The 15,675-nt window shown below is 33.8% G+C and overlaps 1 protein-coding gene across 9 annotated transcripts; it reads left to right on the forward strand.

The window, feature by feature from the left end:
- The first annotated feature begins 1,220 nt into the window (after positions 1 to 1,220).
- On the forward strand, positions 1,221 to 15,407 carry LOC309504419 (uncharacterized protein). 9 transcript variants are annotated; one of them, XM_082177505.1, is made up of 16 exons: positions 1,221 to 1,463; positions 8,141 to 8,227; positions 8,458 to 8,529; positions 9,166 to 9,225; positions 9,524 to 9,634; positions 9,728 to 9,872; positions 10,117 to 10,137; positions 10,807 to 10,845; positions 11,300 to 11,356; positions 11,451 to 11,498; positions 11,959 to 11,991; positions 12,916 to 12,939; positions 13,051 to 13,133; positions 13,255 to 13,278; positions 13,698 to 13,846; positions 14,358 to 15,407. In XM_082177505.1, the coding sequence occupies exons 2-15, from the start codon at positions 8,198 to 8,200 to the stop codon at positions 13,830 to 13,832; spliced, it is 882 nt and encodes a 293-aa protein (XP_082033631.1). In that variant the 5' UTR covers positions 1,221 to 1,463; positions 8,141 to 8,197; the 3' UTR covers positions 13,833 to 13,846; positions 14,358 to 15,407. The 9 variants fall into 9 exon arrangements, with proteins under 9 accessions (XP_082033631.1, XP_082033630.1, XP_082033635.1 ...); XM_082177504.1 differs by having other exon boundaries at positions 13,698 to 15,407; XM_082177509.1 differs by lacking the exon at positions 13,698 to 13,846.
- The last annotated feature ends 268 nt before the right edge of the window (positions 15,408 to 15,675 follow it).

Consider the following 15,675-nt stretch of genomic DNA (forward strand, 5'->3'; position numbering starts at 1 on the left):
CCCGAAAAAAAAAAAACCTATCAATTATAGCATTCTCATTGGTGTCGATGTCCGGTGCTCTGCTGAAATGATGTTGTGCCGTGCTGACCAGACAAACCTTGAAGAAGAAAAAAAATCTGTGAAGTGACGTTATCAGATATGACATGGCGTCAGTCTCTTGCCAGATGTTTAATGGATTAACTTGCCAAAAGGATGATCCATTAAGACTGACAGCTGATGCAGCTCAGTAAAGTAATGCATTAGAGAATTCTTGGGAACTGAATAGCAGCATACTATTTGTGATTACTATTAAGTGATATCCGGATGGGATATTTGTTTTTAATGACCCTACAAGTTTGATTAAACCATCAAAATGAGGAACTTTTCATTATTTTCCAAATATTTTAAATATGAGGAAGAACAAAACTCTAAACTTGGTTAAAGTATTTATCTGAAAAAATTTATTTGGCACAAAGCCAAACAATAGCTACAGGTTTTTATAAACTATACAAAAAAAAAAAAAAATCCCATATGTTTACTACAACACGATCAGTTATTAATATTTTGTTGGTTCTCTCATTTTTGCATGTGTTCATAATTTGTTTGTATGACAGCCAGGCCAAAAATTATGTCAGCACAATTTAGCAAATTGTTCACAATTCATTGCGTTATCACAAATAAAACAATTGACTCCAAGCCCAACTACGCAATAGGCTGACAAAAGTTTTTAATAATGTTCGAATAAAGGGTGATTCAAATAAATGTTTATTTTCCTAGGCTGGACATCACTTTTGGCCACTACTTAAAATATAGCAAAGTATTGTTACCGATTTTTTTTTTTTTTTTTTTTTTAAGAAGGAACAACTTTGAATTGTTCTGTTATTGTAATATTCAATTATATTGTAATTCGTAATTGTCATTTATATTTGCCTTTCAAATGGCTTCTTGTAGCCTATATGAACATCTCAGGGAAACATGAGTAGGCCTATATGTGTTCAAGCAGAGTTTGACTACCTTTGTAGGTGACAAACTTAACTGTTGGAGAGACACTTTAGGTAAATAAGGTCAAATAAAATTATTTATATTGCTATGAAATTTGAGGTATTCCTGTGACTTCTTTCCTACGTATTACTTTTATATTACACGTTGCTAAACAAAAAAAGTTTGATTGACATTAGAAGTCAGGAGCAAACGGTGCCGCCAAAGGGGGTGGGGACTTTTCTCCATTTGTCAATGAGAGATTGCGCCTAAAGTTGCGGTTGGTTTTTAAACAGCACTGCTCTTAGCACAGTAGCCTAAACCCACGCTACGTAAGAACATCGTTTACTCTAAATAAACACAAATATTCCACTCCGTCACTTTCTCCCGTTTCCTGTCTGGTATCTTAGGGGGATTTTAAACTCCCAGCAACACAAGGGGGGCTCGTTGCTTCAGGCTGGAAAGCGAAAGTATGTTGCAGCAGATCAAGACAAGGCGGCTGAAAGGTAAGGCGTATATTTGAGAGAGTGCTATTAGATGTATGATTTTCGAATTAAAATCTCCATTGGGGTTTTATTATTATAACATTGATTTATTTGCTTCTTAAATATTAATACAAATGCTAAAGCTATTGTTTGGGTAGTTATATATTATGCTACTTTTCCGGATTTTTCTGTCCTGTGTGCGACTGTTTGATACATTAAAGCCGACAGTATCGGTATTAATATTGAGTGGAATGACAACTGACGTTTTCTTGCCACTGACACTCGCTGTTGACGGCTGCTGCACACCTGACGGCATGTTCTGGGGAGCATGAGTAGATTTTTGTGCGAAACGAGGTTTTCATTCTTTTGTTTGGCAGTAACTTAGTAGGCATTTCCCCAACGTATGATATTTGTAATCACAAAGTACTGACATTTATTTAAAAAAAATGTATGTCTGATGTTGCATGCTTAATAATATTGCACAGAGGCTAGCCTACCTTTAGGACATGTAGCCTATCCGTTGCAGTAGCCAGCTCTGAGGCCATCGAGCTGTTTGTCTGCACGTATAATTCATTGTTGAAGTTGTCTGTTCATTGTCCTTTGTGGGAAAATGAATGAGATCGATCGATTCATGTTGCCGCCGGGTGGTTAACGGGGTTTTAGAGAGTTTTGAGTGAGAGCACGGGACGGGTGCTGCCATTCCTATCCAATGTCTGTAGAACATGTTACAGTATAAAAAGTTCTACCACTGACCATAATGAAGGATAGGCTAGTTGTGTTTGTGGTGACAACAAGCAGGGTCTCAGTCACTCACGCAGACTTACCTTCTGCCGTCAGTCTTGAAGGTCTGGATACGCGAGACTGTCTCCTCAGTGAGATAATCACAACATCTGTTGTAGGCCTAAAAATCTAATCAAAATAATGACTAGACTTTGGCTTTATTATACTAATGCAACAATATTAGAAAAAAGCATGCAAATATAATATGTACATTGTCTTGTCTTAAATCACCATGAAATTGCAGTAGCCTAGCCTAAAAATGATTTATCAGTGCACTGTGCTCACCAATATTAATTTTTAAATTCATGAGCGCTTGTAACCTTTAATCAAAATATACAAATACAAATATTTGTAAATTGTCTGTAAACTGTCATTGTATGATCTTAAAGTCACCATGAAATTTCAGTATTTTGGCTATTAAAAATGATTTATCAGTGCACATCATTATTATAATTTTTTTATTTCATGAGTGCTCGTAATCTTTAATCAAAATAACTTCCACTCCTTCTTGCAAAGACATCTCTTCTCATCTCTGATGACTTGTTGACTAGTGTGAAGGAGGGAAAACCTGTTGCTCACATGACATCACAGCAATAGCAAACCACAAACATCCAAGGAAGCGTTTCATTGGATATATATATATATATATATATATATATATATATATATATATATATATATATACACTGTATATATATATACATATGTACACAATAGGGAAGAAAAGACACTCGCAACTTCCGTTTCATGCCGACTTTAAAACAACTTTAGCAATCAGCTACAAGTGTCTATTTAAGTGTATGTATAGGGCAATTCCACGCAAAACTGTCACATCCATAACGCCAACTAAATACCATGGCATTGTGTTGGCGTTATGGATGTGACAGTTTTGCGTGGAATTGCCCTATACATCTACACTATAGTTGCATTTGTAGGTGTGATTACTGTACAGTTCTTAGTGCGTTTTTCCACACGTGACAAAGTTTTTTCTGTGACCGCTCCAATTCTCTTCTTCTTCATATTGTGCACTTAACTGTCATGCATTATAAGGCTTAGTGAATGAATACAAAAATTAGTAAGCAAGCAATTATGAAAACGTTTTTCTTTTTTCAATATCAAACGTTTCATCCCTATTGCACCATAACTTTTAAGCGGCATGTGCCACTGAAAATGCTTCACAGTCCAGCGGCAACTTCCCGTGGCACATGCCAATTGCAAAATGTCATTGGATGTGCCACAACTTCCAAGTTCAACAGCATGTGCCAGTGTCATCAAAATGTAAGGTGCCATAACACTAACCCCCAGTTTCACAGACAAGATAATTGTTTTATCTCAAGATGCACAACACCAGTCATTTTTTTTTTCTAAGTCATGTTTATAAAAGATACTTAAATGTCCTAATTGAACAAAGGCCTAATCCTATCTAAGCCCTGTCTGTGAAACCAGGCCTAAATGTTAAAACCCTTGTGAGGGATCAATATGCATTACACTAATCTGTGCTGTAGTGACGGGCCCAGTGCTTCATTGCACTTTCATTGATATTTGAGTCCCTCTGGTTACTTTACAGGTATTAATGTGGCGTAGTTCTTTGTTTCTCAAATCCAGTCCATAGTGACACACCTTCCAGAATGTTTTAGATGTCTCACTTATTGTAACACCTAAATAAACTAAATTAAATAGGGAGACATTTGAAACATTCTTGGAGGTGTGTCCCAAGGACTGGAGTTGAGAAATACAGATGTTGTGTCACATGCATGCATTTGTCCTTACTGATATTAAGAAACGATAAGATAAGATAAGATAAGATAAGATAAGATAAACTTTATTTATCCCGAAGGAAATTCTTTTGTCACAAGCATGCTCAATGCTCAATGCAGCCAGTAAAAAGTATACATAAGTACAAAAAATAATAATAACAACAGTGCAATAGTGCAAATAAAATAAAAATAAAATACAGTATTATAACTATTAGTGCAAATGGTTCTGAAAAATAACAGTGCAAAATAAATAAAAAGAGTATAAGTATATAATAGTGGAATGAAACAAACAATGTCATATTAGCATATTAATGCTTAAATTACTTATGTATACTTGGTTGACAACTTCAGAGGATTTATAACTGCGTACACTCTTTCCAGTTCAGTAATATTAGTGTTTGTTAATACCCTTGAAGTTTGCACTCATTGCTGCATATACATGCGTGTCCTTTAAGTGAAAATCCATTAGAAAAGTTACTCTACACTGTAAAAAGAAAAGGTGCCTGGAGGAACCTTTTGGGGTTCTTCACTTTGCCACACCGGCGGAACCGTCTGTAGATCCTCTAGGCACCCTTTAAAAAGGGGCAGTTCTCTGAGGAACCACACAGGTTTCCTGAGGAACTCTTATATAAGGCACTGTGTGGAACCACTGTGGGTGCCTCCAGGAACCAAATTTCAATTTTATTTTATTTTTATTAAATTAATTTCATGTTGTTACTATGGTTACCACCATTAACTTCTATTATAATAAACAAACTGAACCAAATACAAAATAAGAATTGTTTATTACATATTTTAGATCCATTTTAATACATACACTTCCATGCACTTGGAAAAAAAAGCTAGTAATAGATTAATATCAATGAATACACACACACACAAAAAAAAGTATAATACATAAGTAACATGAATAATCAACCATGTGTATACAATAGGCTAAGAAAAGACATCTCAACAAAATGCATGGAAAAAACATGTTCCAAGTAATAAATCAATGTAAAAAATTAAAATTGACTAATTAAAAATGTCCATCTTCACTTAATTTTAAAACATGTGTTTCAGTCTGCTTGTTAAGTCTGACGTCACTGTTTCCAAGTCCAAAAGCTCTATCAGATGCCAAAAACAAACAACAAACAGTGCTAATATGCACTCATTGTGCTGTAATATTCCTGAAAATTATGATCCTAACCTTTATCTCTATTCCGAAATCTCAGATGGTTTAGTTATTCAGCTATTTTGAATCATAAAATGTTGAAGTCTGGGATGCCGTGAGACTGGAGACTGTAATGTACACCATGGCTTTTGAAAAGCTTAAATGTGTGACTTGAATCAACAGTTCCCATAAATGGTTGTTGAGTATTCTCAATATCTAGAAACAAGATAGAGGAAGCAGAAGTAGAGGCTTCGACCCGGAAACAGTATTCCTTATGTCACAACAAGCAGAAAACATTTTCCATTTTAACAGAGTTAAGGTGCAGTAAAATTATCTGTTGTTCTGTGAATGTTCACTGGTGAATTCAGTCATTTCAATAAGAATCCACACGATCAGCAATTTTGTGTGGTGCTTCATACATTACATCGCTACACTGCTGACAATGGTCAATGGACCTTTTTGCCTGTGTAATTTCATGAAATTCACAAATGTGATGCACCTTTACTCACTGCAACATAAAATGCAATCAATTATAAAATCTTCACAAGAGACACGTGAGGTACTTAACGAGTTAGAAAAGTGAAAAGGTGCATCAGCTTCCTTTTCTGTTTGTTTTTCCTCTTTTCTGGTGGATGGTCCAGGCACTTCAGTGATTTTCAGGTCTACAGGAGGATTTTTATTCTTGATCAAACTTGTATTTCAGCTTACCGAGATCCCTGCAAAGAACAAAATTTACTGTTAGCAAGGTTATTAAAGTTATTAAATAATTTCCTCAGCCTTGTGACGTTCCAAACCTGTTTGACTTTCTGTCTGTGGAACCCGAAACCAGATCTCAGGCATAATGCAACCCGTCACCATTCAATTTCACTGCATGAAACACAAGCATAAAAATGTTTTGTAATTCATTCAAAATATTCTTATGTACACTTGTCTAGTTCAATTCAATGCAACAATTTATGTAAAAATAGTTAAGCTCCAAAAATGTCCCAGAAAAGATCCTAAAAATAATGAATGAGTTCACAACTCATGTGTTATGGTTTGTGTTGTAAGTCTTCTGAAGCCATATAATAGCTTTTTCCTTTTTTTTGTCGAAAAAGACTAAACTTGAAGTTAAAATTCAGGGTTCAAATGTCTTATATTCAAATGCATATGATTAAGGTATAGCCTATAAAAAATGCATAGCATTATTAGCTCCAAACCTGTGATATTATTTTTCTGAGTAACATGAATGAGATTTGAGAGCATGAGGGAAGATTTTCCGAGAATAACTGATTAAAAAAGTACACAGTCAAACAATTCAATTTCACACAGAGAAAGTTCATAGTAATAAAGTACCTGCATGTGGTGTATAGGTAACTTACTGTAATTCAATGTTGCCACTGAAAAGTTCAGATTATTTTAGAAATGTACTGGTTGTTCTGGGGAAACAAAAGAACAAAGCTGATTATTCACAACATAATATTTATTGACCAGTAAATGGCTTTAAAATGGTATTTGAGAGAATGAGGGCACATGTAGGCCTAGTAAGTAAAGTTAGCTGCTTTTGTTATTCATAACAAACGCCAATTACAACAGCAGGAATCAGTTAAATTAGTTAGGCTATATCAGCAATTGAAGACACAGTTTTACAGAATATGTTGAATTGAAAGACTAAATCAATCTAAGACAATAAGTCAATAATTTCCATTTGTTCATTAACTTACGTTAGTAGTTAGCATCGCGGCTAAAACCTTCATACCAGATACTGTGCAATAAACGAGTGGTAAACACTGTAAAAAAGTAGTATAATACATTTAGTTTATATATATGTGTGTTTGAATATATAGTGAGTAACGTTAGACTCTGTCTGTATTTATATTTATTTGGCGAGTTTACAAACCTTGTAACGGAGAGTCGAACAAACGGCGGAAGCTTTGATGAGAGGAGCCGTTACTTTCCCGATGACGTCGATCAGCTGAGCTTTGTTGCGCGCGAGCAGCGCGAGCATCACTGAAGTGACGACAGCAGAGGAGAGAGCAGCAGTTTCGTGACAGAATAAAACTTTTCTCATCCTGGTTCTTCTTCAAATAATAATTTATGAAGAAGTAGGTAATTTTTTTTATTTATTACTATAATTTATTATTACTATATAATAATTAATGAATTCTTATTATTAATATTATTATAATTTAGTGTTGTTGTTTAAGGTTTAAATTAATCAATAAAATAGGCCTATAGATACTAAATAAATGTAAGCTACCCAGGTGAAAAAGACATAGGCTACTGTTAAATGTATTAAACATGCATTAAAGTAGGCTATATTTGTATTGTAGGCCTACTAAAAACACACTCAAGTACATTTTTAATAGTACGTCTTTTTCACCTGGGTATGTATACTGAATCAAACTTAAGTAGCCTATAATAATAATAATAGGATAATAATAATCTCATTCTGGCCTCACTGAACCATTGGGTTCCTCCAGATGCTGGCTTTAACATAATAGATCTTCCAGGAACCACTTAAATGTTAAATGATCTTCCAATAACCCTTTTATCGCATTCAAGTTCCTCTATTTTCCCCCACAGCACTTCGAGGTCTCATGGTAATGAAAAGGTGACTCCAGAACCTCTGAACTAAATACAAAGTGCTTAAAGGATCCCATAAGTTCCAGCAAGAACCTCAAAGATTGTCAATGCTCCTCCAGTAACCCTACTGTAGGAGAAAGAGCTTTGAGGCACTTAAATTACATTTTGAAGTTCCTTGAGTATCCAACAGGATATTTGAGGCTCCTTTAGTTTTTACAGTGTAGAGGCCACTAGATGTTTTTTCTCTCTCTGTGGAACCATTAGTCACGAAGATAAAAGAGTGCATTTGTCTAGACGAATCAATAAACTGAGTCCATTATAGAATGAGCTAATCGTCAATCTTACATTTATATGATTTATTTTTTGCCCATCTTTGATGTCATTTCTTAAATACTTTCTCTCTTGCTCTGACTCTCCTCTATGTTCCCCTTGTTATGCATCAGCAAGGCAAAGCATTGTGTTATATGGAGCTGAACTCTAATGTTTAACAAAGCACCGTAATGACTGGGAAAGTCCGGATATTCATCACTGTGAGTTATAATCACTAATTCTTCGCTTAGAGGTCCTTGGAATGCAATGTTTAAACCTTTCAGTTTGATCATGTAGTGTTGTTTAAATTATTTGGACATTGTATTACAAGAAGCCTAGTCACAGTGTTTTACAGACTTATAATACACATTATTTCAAATGATAGAAATAATGTCCAGAGAATGTTCTCCTGTCCAGAGAAGGAACTTGATTGCTTCTCTTTCCCTCACAGGCATTTTCACTCATCATTTATATTCATCATGCCCAATCTGAATGCATGCCTAATGATTTGAAGACACATCTGGTGAGTCTATTCTTCATTGTTTTTGATATTTTCTGCTCCACACAGTATTCAATTCAGTCTAAAAGTGGCCAGGTTAAAATATATTATTAGGCCACTGTAGGTTAAAATAGACTGAAACAGTGGTTCAGACAAGTGAAATTAGTTCTTTAGAAAGGCTCTAGCATCATTTGTTTGCAGATGCCATTTGGTTTGATGTTTTCAGTGTAATGTAATGACATTTCTACTACAAGTGTTATCCAAATACTTGTTGAGGTCACTGTATATACTGTACTGAAATATCCTGCTGGATGACTAAATAAGCTTAGTAAATTCATACACTAGACGATAGAGTACATGGTCAAATATTTTTGTGTAATAACCCCTAAAGTGTAAACTGTTGTACCTGACAACCATGTGCTTGATTCATGTCTATTGTAGTAGTGTGGTGTCTTTATTTACACAAAATCTAGCTATGCAATAATCAGGATAATCTACAATCATTGTAAAAAAAAAAAAAAAATCACTTAAGATACAAGATGATATCCTAATCACCCTTTCGGATGTTTATTTTATGATTTACTATATATACTGACTGGATGATTACTTAAATATGTACATTATGTATACATGTACTGTATCTTCTTTGAATCCTCATAGTATGATGAGTTGTTGGAAGACCACATATTCGAAATGAAAATGTATCCATCTGAAACAAAGGTAAGAGCAAACAACATAAGAAGACTTTTATTTACTTATTTACTTTTATTAGTAGTTGTGTATAATAAACAGTATTAGCCACTTGTGATGTTGTATGTTGTATGTATTTGTACAGAAAAAGACAGACATATTATATATAACAATTTATTAACTTCAGCCGCAAAACTGCAATTATCAGTCAGTCTATACTGGTATGGATTTTAGTTTAAATAATTGAGTTTGGTAAATAATAATGGTTATGTTATGGTTATGATATTTTCCTGTTTAATCAGTGCGTCCTGTGTGACTGTTTTATCAGGAGAACGAGCTTCTTTCAGTAATTAACACTTTATGTTCATCCTTGACTAAAAATAAGAAAAAGGATGAGGAGAAATTCAAGATACTACTAACTTTTAAAATAATGCTATTGGTGAGTATACCCCTTTTTCTATCATATTCTGTCATTCTGTTTTGAATATCAAACAGAATAATTTCTGACGGCATGATTTTCCTGTTCTTCTAGAATTTTTTTCAAAACAATGTTTCTACAAATAATTTTGAAACGATTTGTGCGGATCTCAATTGCACAGATGCTTACACAGTAAGCTGGGTTAATGCAACTGTATTCGGTGACATGTACAGAAGATCTTGCAATGGATCAGTATCAGGTATGGACATTTAACCTTTCATCATTTACCCTGTTTCTTTCCCTTTTTGCCCAACCTTTATTCATTCATAATATGATCAATGGCCACCATAAATCTCATTGGCAAGACTTTCATCTATTAGTAGCTTAAAACATTTAATAAGCCAGAATATTTAATATACAAACAAAATTGTGTGGAGTGGTAAATATGTAGTTATGAATGAAAAATGCGGATTTTGCTCACATTCTCTCACTTTTCTACTTAGATCTGAAATGTCCATCAAAAAGTAAGTTATTTGACTTTGTCTCCCTTGTATCCACAATGTATCTTTTTTTTTCTTCCTCTTTCTAAAAAGGAGTTGTTGTTTTGGTCACCTTTTAGTTTAGGGTCCTATTCTCACTATTAACCAACTATTAACTACGACTTTTGCCGCAATAAACTCCTAATTACTGCGTATTAATAGTCAGTAAGGTAGCTGTTAAGTTTAGGTATTGGGAGGGTTAAGGGATGTAGAATATGGTCATGCAGAATAAGGCATTAATGTGTAATTTATAAGTATTAATAAATAGCCAATATCCTAGAAATTTGCTTGCTGATAAGCAACTATTTAATAGTGAGAATTGGATCCTAAACTTAATTGTTACCATTCTTGCGGAACCAGATATGAAGCTGAAAACAGTGAAAAAAAAAAATGAAAAAAAGTTGTATTTAAATGATAACTGATTATTTTTCATACATATGCACAAACTGTGACTTTGATGTTGGGTCATGAAATTTGGTCTGGATGTTTCTTGTAACTCTTACTGTTAAATTTGAATTATTTCCATGAAACTGATTTCTATAGCTCTCTGAGAACACACAGTATTATACATTCATCTCTGTGTGCTGTAGCACAGAAATCATTCCTATATGTTGAAACTATGTGTAATATAATACGCTTTTTTTAATCACATAGGCAAAACAACGATCAGCCCAAGCATCACTGCTGTTGAAAGTAAGCTAACTCAGTTTTTATTTTATTTTCACATATGCAAACACAGATATTTTAACTCATTCACAAGTATTACAATTTTAACAGATCATTCATGTACATGGATATGAATATAAATATTTAAATCAAAGTTTTATGTTAGATCAAACTATTTGAAACTACATGAACTAAACAACCACTACTAAACAAACCCAATTATTAATATGGTGTTGTAAAATGTATGGTGTAATATGGTAAACTGTTTTTTCTTTTTTTCTTTTTTCTTTTCTTTTGCAATAACACAAACTGTTGTAATTTACATGCTCTTGGCTTTTAAAAAAAATACATACTGTATTTTTATAGTAGATTTTGTCAACAATTTTTGTACATATATCCACTTTCTGAGCACATGCCTGGTATTATATTGTTCTGTTGAATCTAACTGTAATATACTCTGATTTCTATTAAATCACATAAGACACAACATTTTTTACAACGGTCGATTCAATCACCACAGCTCATAAAAGTAAGCAAAGTCAGTATTGTATTCAAATACTCAAAACAGATTACAGCGCAGATGCCTTGACTGTCATCTGAATTGACATCATATCACGTCTTCTAATACATAGGCTCACCATCATTAACAACGGTCAGCCCAAACTTCACTGCTCCTGAAAGTAAGCAAATTCAGTATTGAAGACATCAATGCCCGGTTTCACAGACAAGGCTTAAGCCTAGTCCTAGACTAAAATGCATGTTTCAGCTGTTTTAACTGAAAGCTACTTGAACTGGCATGTCTTAAAATATATCAGTGCCATTGTTTGGTTTCAAGATGTACACCTGTAATGTTTTTTTTCTAAGGCCCGTTTATAAAAGCTACTTAAATGTCCTAATTTAACTAAGACCTAGTCCTGGCTTAATCTAAACCCTATCTGTGAAACCAGGCCCGAATCTGTAGAGTTGCATAAAGACGATTATCATTTGCATTTTATACAGTAAGCATTAAATCCTACCTTTGTTTAGAAAAATTATAGTACAAATTTGATACAAATATGCTTGCTTTGCTCATATGTGAAGATCAGTCTTTTATGGCCTTAATTAATTCTGTTTTTAATGTGAATATGCAATATTTTATAGATTCGTCAACCGTTTCATCAGCATCTACAGAAAGTAAGTTTGTCTCTTGTGAGAGCAGCTTCATCTGTAATGAGTAGCATAATGCCTTAAGTATTCACTCAGCAGCCACTTTAACATATAGGACTGAGCCTTTGGTGGCATTAGTCTTAGAAGAAAACGTTCTATATAGATTTCTGTCAGGCGCAGAACTTTTTAAGGGGGTTCCAATCATAGGATCATTTTATGGATTTAGTTTTAAGTAATTCATTACTTCTATTACATTTTATGAATTGAACATCTCGTAAACATACTTTATCACTAGTAAAAATGTAAATAAAACTTTAAACATGAAAATATAGTGCAATCATTTAAGACATTTCTTCTTTTATATAACCTTTTTGGCATTAAGGTTCTTTAACATTGAGTCAAGAACCTTAGGATTCTATATAGAACCCCATAAAACCTTTTTCTAAGAGTGTAGAAGGAGTGTAATCCAGTGTGGTCTGGGGCAGGCTATCTGTCATATTGTGCATATATGAGAGAGTGTAAATCATCGGGTTTTGAAACACTAGTACAAACAGTCATGCCATGGTCAAAGTCAACATTATGTATACAAACTCGTACTCATTGACTTGCTGATGATTGGCTGAGTAGATAGTAGATTTAGCAGGTGCACTAATACAATTTCCACAGTTTGTGCATTGTCACTTATTACTAATCTTACTAATATAGCCATTTACTAATCACTAATAATTTTGTACATTGCAATAATTACAAAAAATGTTGTTCAATAAAAACAAATATCGATTTCCCCCCCCCCCCCCCCTATTAACCATATTAGATCATCTTTAAAATCACAAGCCAACAAACCACACGTTTTATAATTTATCATGAATTCTCATATCACTGTATCATCTTTTAAGTTGACGATGACTTCTATATCTCATGCTTTTGTATGGTTTCCCCTTTTTATTACAGGTAAAGCATTAAAAGATGCTCAGAGTAAGTGTGAGAGCTGTGGGTTTTTCTGACCAATTATTTTTGCTTGCCATTCTTCTCTCTCTCCCTGCAAATCTCTTTGTAAACCAAAATATTTCATTTTTTTTTTTCAAGGTACCATTAATACATGTTCTGGAGTCCTTGTTTTCTCTCTACTACTGAATGTCGTTCTAGTCCTGATGGTGTACCATTACCAGGTAAAATGGTTTAAGCATCAATGTGGCTTGTGAGTTTGTATAAAATTAAAGTAGGTTATTTGGGGTAAGGCTTTTTAACCTCAGATATTTTGTCTAATATAATTTTTTTTTTTTTTTACAGAAACAAAAGCCTACACCTAAGCAGGTGAGCCTCTTACTTGCTCGGCATCTCTAAACCAAGATGCTGTAACCACCCAGGTTTACGGGGTTTAGCTGTTTATATCTTAAACTTAATAATTAAGCACAGCACACAGTACTCATTAACTTGAGTTCTGTCTTTTTCTTTTAAATGGATAGTTCACTTTTAAATAAGATATTTTGAAGACTGTTGGTCCAGACAGTTGATGGTAGCTTCCATTGTATTTTTTCCTACTATATAATTCAATGGGTGCCGTCAACTGTCTGGTTACTAACATTCTTCAAAACATCTTCATTTGTTTGCATTCTTTGATTTGTCTCAACCATTTTGACATTGACCACCCACATTTAAAAATATATATTTTTTAACTTTAATAATAATAATAATTTGTTACTTTTATATTGCGCTTTTCTGGGTCCTCAAAGCGCTTCACATATGGAAGGGGGGAATCTCCTCAACCACCACCAATGTGCAGCATCCACTTGGATGATGTGACGGCAGCCATATTGTGCCAGAACGCCCACCACACACACCAGCTTAACAACAATTTGTCATCTTAACAACAAACAAAGTGGTGCGTAATGAAGAACCACAGAGCAGCATCAGGAATGTCAGATATTGGGGGGACAATTTGGCCATATCTGATTATTAAGAGGACTTACCCCTCTCAGTGTATATGGGGGTTACGGCACTGCTATATAAAAGAGGATCCATAAATAATTTCAAATTAAGTACATATAGAGTTTTTATACATTGCACACTGAGCATTTATTGCTGCCTGTTCAGGGAAAAATATAGTAAACATTTGATCAAATTTGAACATTTAAATAAACTGGGAATCATTTATTTGCTTACATGGCAATCTTTTTTAGTATTATTTCTTTGAACTTTTTTCCCTTTAGAATGAATGTAATATTTTGTAGATTTGTCCACCTTACCAGGAACTTCCATTAATGAAGCCAGTAAATTAGTCTCTTATGAGAGCAGATTTTTCAGTGATGGTTAGCATAATGCCTTTAGTAGTGAACAATTCAATTTGTAAGGTAATAAAGGATTTTTTTTCTTTCTTTTTTTTCTTTTTACAGACATCTGGAGAGAATGAGGCCCTTAATTTAGGGCATCTGAATCAGATAACACCAACTTTGTAGCTTTTGGAAAAGGGTTACAATGTGCAGGATACATATCAAGTTTTTACAACCTGGACATCGTTCAGCCATGTACACATCACATTATAGAGAAGAATGTTTGATTAATCACATTCTTCTTCTTTTCCTCTCCTCTACCCTGCAGTAAATGGACATTTTACCGCTTCAGGAAGATGGACTTTTTTTAAGCTGCTCTCTTTTATTTTTTTTAACAATAGATGTTATGCATACATCTAATCTGTTTTTCTGTCAACAGTGTTTGAAAACAGTTAATCCATGCTATTCACCTGCCTTGTTCCAGTTGACTGTCTGGAACTGTTTTTTACAGCCAGTTTCTATAGTCATCTGTTATTGCTACCACATGTGCATGGCACTGCTGTGCTGTCTTTGAATTTGTGACTGACATGATCATCCAAACAAGTACAGCTTTATACTGTCTTGAATGTACCCCCATAACTGTTATCCTACATCTACTCATGGTTTTTGAAGTTGACATTTGTAAGTCGCTTTGTAAATAATGGTGTCTGTTAAATGATTAAATGTAATTGACTCAGTGTGCACTGATGATCCTGTCAGTTATGATATGAAAAAAAAAAAAAAAAAAAAAATTCTATACCCTTCAGTGCTCAGGCCTTGAATGATTGTGCCAGAGAGTTTCTTTAGGACCAGGGAAAGTATTTACAGCTAAGATACTGCTACAATAAATCTAATATATCCTGTCTTTTTCAGCAGTTATTTTTTTACTGTTTATTTTATGCAATATATGTTTATATTTTGGTATGTTTGTACATGCAGGCAGCATTTTTGTGTTCTGGGTATCTCAGAATGTTTATTGTATTTTATTGATCTTTTACTGATGCTTCTGTGTATGTAGAAGTGGCTATGGCAATTGTTTGCTGCAAAATGCACACAATAAAACACGAAATATGATGTGCATCTTGATCCTCATGTAATGGCACTAAAAAGTTCTCATTAAAAATTTGAATGACATTTTAATTTTCTTTGTCTTCATTACCAAGATATAGTATGCGTTTGTTTGCTACCATATTCTATTATATTTGTTATATTTTAACTCCATATTCTCATGTAAATTCGCTAGTGGCTTCACAAAGAAAGAAGGAACTGACCATATTGAAATTATGCTTTGTCCATTCAAAATAATAATAATAATAATTTCAGTAAAAAAAAAGTGTTGAACAGTTTTTGTTTGTTTTGTATTACTTGTTTTTATTGAATAAAATCATGCCTGATTTAATAA

The sequence above is a fragment of the Leuciscus leuciscus genome (assembly GCF_965113295.1).
Source record: "Leuciscus leuciscus genome assembly, chromosome: 1".
Classification (NCBI taxonomy): Eukaryota; Metazoa; Chordata; class Actinopteri; order Cypriniformes; family Leuciscidae; genus Leuciscus; species Leuciscus leuciscus.